At 41.4% G+C, this 9382-nt stretch overlaps 1 protein-coding gene across 1 annotated transcript in view; it reads left to right on the forward strand.

The window, feature by feature from the left end:
* The window catches only part of Mrc1 (mannose receptor C-type 1), a 90352-nt gene that overhangs the window by 12898 nt on the left and 68072 nt on the right, over window positions 1–9382 (forward strand). The window contains exons 3-4 of the mRNA XM_005354640.2: window positions 2352–2525; window positions 5947–6111. Of these exons, the coding sequence (XP_005354697.1) occupies window positions 2352–2525; window positions 5947–6111 (339 nt within the window). The remainder of the gene's footprint in view (window positions 1–2351; window positions 2526–5946; window positions 6112–9382) is intronic.

The following is a 9382-nucleotide window of genomic DNA, read 5'->3' on the forward strand; positions in this document are numbered from 1 at the left end:
AGAGAGAGAGAGAGAGAGAGAGAGAGAGAGAGAGAGAGAATATGTATGTGTATGAGTGCGGTGTCTGTCTTGAAGAGGTGTCTGATCCCATGGACTTGAGTTTAGATAGTTTTGAGCCATCTGACATGAGTTCTTGAGTCCTCTGACCAAACACTGCCTGCTTTTAACTGTTGAATCATCTTTCCAGCTCTAGAGTTACCTTTAAATTTATTTAATACCACATAGGTTAAAATTGTAGATACCATGTTACTGAAAACCTGCTTGATATTAGAGACTGTTTTAGAAAAATAGTATTGTAAATTTGGATAATTTAAAGGACTATCTGGAAGTTTGTGCCCTAAAGGGAACATGATTTGAGGGCAGTTTTGTGCTTCTTTAGTGAAGTGGGCAGGGTGGAGTTTGGTTCTTTGGACCTCTTTCAAACGTATTTTTGAATAAACATCTTATTTTTGAAAGAGCTCTTCTGGCTGGCATCTATAAATCCAGTAGGAGAATGTATTCTCTGACTTACTGAAGCGTGCACTGGTCCTGTGGTTCCCATGGACTTTCTTTATGGGAAGGGCATGCTTGACCCTGAGAGTTGTCCCAATTCTTACTGAATCCAGCATGTTCCTCAAACAAACTTAAGATGTGAAGATTGGTCCTGGGGCTGGAGAGATAGTTCAGTGGTAAAGATGCTTGCAGCCAGGCCCAATGACCTGAGTTAAGTTCTTTAAACCCACGTGGTGGAAGGAGAGACCCTATCCCACAAGTTGCCCTCTCTCTTCTTTGTGCACCCTGACACACAATGCTCCATTCCACCTCACTAAAAAAAAAAGGAAGAACAGGTTCTCTCGGTGCCTCTCCATCTAGAATGTATTATATATGTATACAATGTCATCAGAGAAAATACAATAATGATGGATGTGAAGGCACAACAGGTCGTCTCTGCACCCAGGAGCTGCAGGTGGGCAACCTCTGGGAGTTCAAAATCAGTTTATTTTCCATGGAAAATTATAGGTCTGCCAGAACTGCATAGTAAAAGGCTGCCTCAAACAAGCCAAAGCAAAGCAAAAACAATGCAACACAAAACAAACTCCTCCCCCCAAGACAATAATAAAACAAAAACAAAAGTAGAAAGAAAATGGAAAATATGTAACTGGGAAATTGGAAAAAAAAACAGCAGAAATCAGAGGTCTAGTTTGGTACCAAAATTTTTCAAAACAAAATTTTTATTTTAGCTTGGAAGCTGCATACTTTAGATTATTGAATGTAAAAAGATATTTGATTGCTAAATAAAATGATCTTAGGTGCTCTTAAAAAAAGACTCGATGTATATCTTAGCAGAACTAAAGTTAGAATAGTGTTTTGAAATTATTAATAACTAACTAAAAAGTAATTTTTGACTAATTGAAAACAAGTCCAATGAAATCAGTATAATGGGTGAAACAAAACAAAGCAGCAAAGAAGCAGTTGGGAACGGTGGCAGCACATGCTTGTAATCTCAGCATGCAGGAAACTGGGAGGATTAAGTCTGAGGCCACTCTAGGCTAAACAGCAAGACTGCCCCAAATTTCATAAATTGAAAAAGAAAGGTACTGACTGTGAATACTGTTCAAGGGTTTTGAGTGATTTCTTTTTAGGATATGGATTAGAGAACTCTGCCTATCCTATCCATGCCCCCCACACAAACCACTTGAGCAACTTGCTCAGAAGTAGTTGGAGGGGATTTGAACATTGCCTGTGACTCTATGGCGCGCGCGCGCGCGCGTGTGTGTGTGTGAGAGAAGATGTAGATTTGTGTACACATGTGTCAGAGGTTGATGGCAAGTGTTTTCTCCCATCACTCTCTACCTTAGGCAGAGTCAGGCTCTCTCACTTGAACCTGGCACTCACGGATTTGGTGGGTCTAGTTAGCTAGTTTGCTCTGAGACCCTGGCTCCATGTCCATATTTATCTGGGTCCCAAGGATCCAACCTCTGATTCTCACTTTTTGTCAGCTCCATAGCTTTAAAGTTGTTTCCAATCTGAAGAGTTATTGAGACTATATTTCTAGCCAAGAGGAAGGACAGCATCTGCCTGCCTTGGAAGAAAGGCAGAGGTTAAAGCTGGTGTCACAAGAGCTTATTGCCAATGTTTCCTCAAAGAAAGGAGCACAGTCCATTCCAAAAGGTGGTGGGAAAGGGGTGGGGCTAGAATTGGTTCCTAAATTCCTGCTGCAACTGGTGCCAAGCGACGGATTACGAAGAGGTGGAGGGGACAAGGGTCTGCAGATCAGAAGAGCGAGAGCAGCTCCCTCAGGGCGCCTTGTGAAGTCAGCGTACAGACACATGTCACTTTCATTCTAAATGCAAACCCCTGTGTCCCCACAGCCATGTACTCCTTGCTGGGCAATGCAAACGGAGCCATCTGCGCTTTTCCGTTCAAGTTTGAAAACAAGTGGTACGCAGACTGCACCAGCGCTGGGCGCTCAGATGGATGGCTCTGGTGTGGAACCACCTCTGACTACGACACCGACAAGCTGTTTGGATTTTGTCCATTGCAATGTAAGTAACCGACCAAGATATGCTTGGAACAGTCACCATGACAACAAGGTGGTAGGACCTCGGCCTCATGTAGAACATGTTCCCCCAATTTTTTTTCACACTTGTTATCCTAGAGTATCCCATTCTAACCCCTTACAGACACCACAGCTCTCATATTACCATGGAGAAAACGAACCACTGTGGCTGAAGACCATTGTTTGTATTTAGGTTTTGGGGGGAAGATCAGACAGCACCACCATTGCCCCAACATTCCTTGTATGAAATAACACCCTAATTTGCTGAGACTTTAGGGCAAAGTATACTGTATACAGTATTATATAGACAATGCTGGAGGTAGACACCCCATTCTGCCAAACCCCAAATGCTTTAGCTTTATAAAGCCGTAGGTTGAAACCAGAATTTAAATGGCATGATAAATGTGTTTGGTAGGAGAAAGAGTTTGAGGGTTCTCAAGTTTTGTGTCAGCATGTGCTGGAGCTCCTAGCTGTGAAAATGATACTGCCTTAAAGCCCCAACAGGGTGGAATTTGATATCAAGGGAATTGGGTAATTTATGCTTCTAAGTCATTTGAAAATGAAAATTCAAGTGTTCCTAGAACTAGCAAGACCACATCAAGTACCAGAACTTGAAATCTGTGGTTCTGTCCTTGTTTAAGAATCTGTAAAAAAGTGTGTGACAGGTCTAGGTGGAGTTGGGGGTACAGCTTGTGGGCAGAGCTCGGGCCGAGGATGGAGGAAGTGGTTGAAGTCTTTGCCTTATTTCTGCTTCTCTGAGCATCCTTCTTGCAGTCAGGCGCCCCTTCCTAAGTTACGTATGTCTAACCTCTGTCACATTTATTGCTGGATTATTGCAGCATGTTTCCTCACATCCCCCAGGCCTGGTTTTCTGCTGCCCCATAAAGGACATTGGGCCAGGGAGGCCACTCTAGGGGGGCCCAGAACTGCTGTGGAATTCTCTGAGCTGCAGTAGCATCGTGTCCTACTAAGCTCTTGGCGACCACAAATTCATGCATCGAATTCTTACTCTGCTAGTATTCTAAGGCAGTAAAACTTAGCAAAATTTCTTAATGTCAAACTATACCATATTTCTCAGCGTTTTCCCAAATGTCTTGTTAAAAGCAAACGAGTTCATACTCTGTATTACATTGTAATTGCCTCTTCAGCATCTGATGAGTGTCCATGAAGGTCACAGGCCTCAAGGCCTTAATGGTACCATGCTCTGGTCGTGACTGAGGTAAATGTATTTATAACGACACTTGAAGTTCATGGGCTTCGAGTCCATACAGATACAATTCTCTAGCCTTGATGGAGGTAGATATATTTGCCTCTCTTCTACCAACATTTAGAAATTTGATTTCCATTTAAGGTTTACAGCTGTCTAATGTTTTGAATGAGAAATCTTTTTGTCTGGAAAAGTGGTGTACCTATTTTTCAACCAGTGAAGAGTTGTCTTCACTTAGTAAGAGTGATACTTTCTAAATCCATCCTCATTTTTCTCAGAGATATGTGCTTCATGGTCCCAACCGTAGCATCCTTCCCTTAAGTGGTATTGATAGAAGACAATTACCGCAGTTACCACAGTGTCACAGCACAGGGTGGAGGGTGCATGTGGGACTGAAAGCACTCTGATTGCCACTTCCTCATCAGACACAAAACACAATTAGATCTAGAGTTAAGAATTACAATGCCGTACACGATATGGTATGGATAGTTTAACACTCTCTTGAAAACTTTAAAAATTATATAATCTCTGTTCTTTTCCCTGAAGTAAATGCAAAAGTTTTGCTGTTTTTCCCAAGGTTGTAAGCAGAATTTTGCGTTATTAAGAAACAAGAAAGAGACATATTCTCCAAGCATAAAACATTTTATTTGCTACCTTCAAAATATCTTATATGTAAAAGGGTATAAATAATATTTATCTACATTATTGGGCTTTCATAAAGTCCACTAAGTTTATAAAAGGTATTTGCAATCCTACAATATCGAAGGGTCAATATAAGTGAAAGTGGCCAGTTTTTTTAACCACGGGAAGAAAGCCTGACAATTAGCATGTCCTATTGCCGGGACCTAGATGGAATGCATCCTGGTGATGAGAAAGTGAAGCTCTGAAAGCCACTTTATTCTCTGTTGGCAGGTTCAGGTGTTCAGCCTGTCTAAAGGAGTCTGTGAACTTTCTTCTTATTCCTTACTTCAAAGACCAAACTAGACAATAGAGACACTTGCCTTAAGAAACCATTGGGGGGAAGATCAGACAGCACCACCATTGCCCCAACATTCCTTGTATGAAATAACACCCTAATTTGCTGAGACTTTAGGGCAAAGTATACTGTATATATACAGTATTATATAGACAATGCTGGAGGTAGACACCCCATTCTGCCAAACCCCAAATGCTTTAGCTTTATAAAGCCGTAGGTTGAAACCAGAATTTAAATGGCATGATAAATGTGTTTGGTGGGAGAAAGAGTTTGAGGGTTCTCAAGTGTCAGCATGTGCTGGAGCTCCTAGCTGTGAAAATGATACTGCCTTAAAGCCCCAACAGGGTGGAATTTGATATCAAGGGAATTGGGTAATTTATGCTTCTAAGTCCTTTGAAAATGAAAATTCAAGTGTTCCTAGAACTAGCAAGACCACATCAAGTACCAGAACTTGAAATCTGTGGTTCTGTCCTTGTTTAAGAATCTGTAAAAAAGTGTGTGACAGGTCTAGGTGGAGTTGGGGGTACAGCTTGGGGGCAGAGCTCGGGCCGAGGATGGAGGAAGTGGTTGAAGTCTTTGCCTTATTTCTGCTTCTCTGAGCATCCTTCTTGCAGTCAGGCACCCCTTCCTAAGTTACGTATGTCTAACCTCTGTCACATTTATTGCTGGATTATTGCAGCATGTTTCCTCACATCCCCCAGGCCTGGTTTTCTGCTGCCCCATAAAGGACACTGGGCCAGGGAGGACACTCTAGGGGGGGCAAATTTCTTAATGTCAAACTATACCATATTTCTCAGAGTTTTCCCAAATGTCTTGTTAAAAGACCAAACTAGACAATAGAGACACTTGCCTTAAGAAACCATGCGTTATTTCCTCTCCCTTACCTGGTTCGTTCACTGATCCAGAACACTGGGATGGTGTCTTGATTTTTCTTCCTTGTATCTGCTTCATATCTTACATCATCCAATCCAAATGTCCCAGCAAGAAAACAGGGAGAAGTTGTGTCTCTTTCTTACCTTAGACGCATGAAACACTCTAACTGTGGTTGGCTATGAGACAGCTACTCTTCATCTCAGGAGCAAGGAAAGTACAGCTGGCTTTAAAGATGAGTAAAAGGCCAGCAGCTGAAGATGTGATGAGGGGAACTGGATGGGTTGTGAATGTATTGTTCTCTGTAAGCATTTCCCATGCATCACACAGCTAACTGAGTCTCTTCTTTCACAGTTGAAGGCAGTGAGAGGCTCTGGAATAAAGATCCATTGACCGGAGTTCTTTACCAAATAAACTCCAAGTCTGCCTTAACCTGGCATCAGGCAAGGGAGAGCTGCAAACAGCAGAATGCCGAGCTCTTGAGTGTCACGGAGATTCATGAGCAAACGTACCTGACAGGTAATGACAGAATTCAAAAATGTATGTAAAATCGGATTACTTGATTTCTACATCATGTAACTTAGGAGTAGGTAATAAAATGAATTGTTAATGTCATGAAAATTTTGTCTCTTAGCAGCTGGTATAGATCATATAAGAAATCCATGTTCAGAAAACAAACAGAAATGACAAATAACTGTCATATCTAGAGTGGATTTTGTTCTATCAGTATCTGCCTTTAGAGCTGGTGTTAAGGGTTCTGAGGAGTGAACTTGGCAAAGAGCAAAGGAAGCCAATATCAATGAGTGATATAGGTTTTGGATGCAGCAGTGATACCCATGTTTAACCTGAAGCCAAAGGTTTTCTGTTAGCATCAGAGAGTTCAAGATGACAAAATGAAGTGAACAATTAGTAGCAGAGGCAGGTTAATAATTCCTGTGCAAATTTAAGTCCCTCTGACTTTGCCTGTCCAACTGCCAGATCTATGCATTTTCAGGTTTTATTTCTACAATGTATTATTTGACTTTTTAAACATCTACTACAAAGCTGTGAAATTAGTATTTAATTGAGAAAAGAATATATATTTAATCTGTAACACTCATTCCTGAGGGTTGGAGAGGTGGCTCAGTTGCCAGAAAGCTTGTCCAGCATGTAAGAAGGCCTGGGTTTGATCTCAAGCAATCCCTCCCATCTCCCCACCCACCCAACTTACTTGTTCTCTCTCAAAAAAATAAAACAGCAACAAGAGCAAAAAATGGGCATGTAGTTATATCGATTATTTTTCTGCCAGTGATAAATTACTCTGACCAAAAGCAACTTAAGGAAGATTCATTTTGGCTTACAGTTCCAGAAGGATGAGTCCATCATGGCATGGGAGGCAAGCCAGCAAGAGGATGAGGCTGACCTAGCAGACAGGAAACAGAGAGATCACATCTGATCCATGCAAGAGAAGCAGAGAAAGAAAGAGCAGGAAGTGAGGCCGGTTTATAAAATTTCAGCGTCTGCCCTCAGTGACATACTTCCTTTAGCAATGCTCAACCTTCTAAAGGCTCCACAGCCATCCCAAACAGTGCTATCAACTGGAGACCAAGTGTTCTGATAGAAAGACCTTTGGGGGGTACTTTTCTTTCTAACTATTGCAGTGGTGCACACCTATATTTCTTTTTCCTTTTTGGATTTTTTTTTTTTGAGTTGATCTTGTATTCTGCCACATCACTGTTTATCAGCTGTAGGAGTTCCCTCATAGAGTTTTTGGGGTCACTTAGGTATACTATCACATCATCGGCAAACAATGAAAGTTTAACTTCTTCCTTTCCAAACTGAATCCCCTTAATCTCCTTCCGTTGTCTTATTGCTCTACCCAGAACTTCAAGAACTATGTTGAATAGATATGGAGAGAGTGGACAGCCTTGTCTTGTTCCTGATTTTAGTGGGATCACTTTGAGTTTCTCTCTATTTAATTTGATGCTGGGTGTCGGCCTGCAGTATATTGCTTTTATTATGTTTAGATATGTTTCTTGTAACCCTGATTTCTCCACGACCCTTATTATAAAGGGGTGCTGGATTTTGTTGAATGCTTTTTCAGAATCTAATGAGATTATTATATGGTTTTTTCTTTCAGTTTGTTTATATGGTGGATTACATTGACAGATTTTCATATGTTGAACCATCCCTGCATCTCTGGGATGAAGCTGACTTGGTCATGATGATTTTTTGATGCGTTCTTGGATTCTGTTTGCCAGTATTTTATTGAGTATTTTTGCATCAAAGTTTGTAAGTGAGATTGCTCTGTAATTCTCTTTCTTAGTTGAGTCTTTGTGTGGTTTGGGTATTAGGGTAATTACAGTCTTTTAGAAAGAGTTGGGCAATGATCCTTCTGTTTCTATTGTGTGGGAAAATTTGAGGAGTATAGGTATTAGTTCTTCTCTCAAGTTCTGGTAGAATTTTGTGCTGAAATAATCCAGCCATGGACTTTTCTTGGTTGGGAGACTTTATGTTCTCACTCAAAAACATAAAATAAAATCAGCACCACAACAAAAGGAAAACAAAAGCAGAAACATAAACCTTTGGCGTCCCGTTTGTGTTGGCCAGTAACCCTTGGGTATGGGGCCTGGCCTGGCCTGAGGACGTCAACCCTGGGTGACATATTCCAGTAGCCATACACCCTGACTTTTTTATTTATTTTTTGCTTGTTTATTATGCAAGACCTCTCTCTGGGACTTGGAGATCCCTGTTTAGGCTAATCTGACTGTCCAGGGAGTCCCCAGAATCCTCATGTCTCTGACTCACAGCACTGAGACTCTATGTATGCTCCGTCATGCTTGGCATTTTATGTTTTTGGTGATCAAACTTAGTTCTTATAACACAGCAAGCACATTCCTGATGAAGTTATTTTCTCAGCTCTTCTTATTGCCATCTTATAATAGTTATTTGCTCAAATATCCCATAATTATTTACAAACACTTTAAGGTTCCCTCCACTTTTATTCAGGATATCTTGATGATTTAGTGGTGGCATTCTGCTAGGTCCCAGAGACACCCAAGCTGATCCTGACCTGTCCACATGGGACTTAAAGTCCTATGGGGAAAACAGATGTAAATGAGAAAACCAGGAAGTGACCAAGCACAGTGAATTGGGAATACAGTGTGGAGTTTGAGCTGGTGAGGTGAGCTGCTGAACAAGAGGCTCATTATGATAGGTATGCCTCCCATCCAGGGAGTTCACGGCCCCTTCCAAGGAAAAGTTCTCAATTTGCTGACTGTCAAATGATGAAAAAAGTTAAGGTAATTTTTTTTTTTAGAAGTTTACCCTAAAGTTTGAGCAATGGAATGGTTAACTGTTAGCAAGAACACAGCATAGTAGGTTCTTCATTTTTATTTTTATGTTTATGTATTTAGCATGCGTGTGTGTGTGTGTGTGTGTGTGTGTGTGTGTGTGTAGGTCAAAAGACAGCCTATAGGTGTTGTTCTCTCTTTCTGCCTCATGGGATCCAGGAACCAAACTCAGATTCTTAAGCTGGGTGGCAAGCTCTTTTTTCCGCAGAGCTGTCTCACCAGCCCCAGTGCTATAGTTCTGTAAAGGGAATGTGATTATCCATCATTATCATCACTTTGTTGGGATGGAGGTACTTGGACCATCTTTCAGTCTACATAGTAGATAGCCCAGAAAACTGCGTTTTGCCTATATCCCAGGTGATTTGTAGGTGTGGATAGCAGCTTTTCCTACCAGAGCCCGAGTCCAGGTCTCCGGGTCACATGGGTACACTGCCCTGATGGTCTCCGGGTCACATGGG

The sequence above is a fragment of the Microtus ochrogaster genome, chromosome 16 (genome assembly GCF_000317375.1).
Source record: "Microtus ochrogaster isolate Prairie Vole_2 chromosome 16, MicOch1.0, whole genome shotgun sequence".
NCBI classification, from domain to species: Eukaryota; Metazoa; Chordata; class Mammalia; order Rodentia; family Cricetidae; genus Microtus; species Microtus ochrogaster.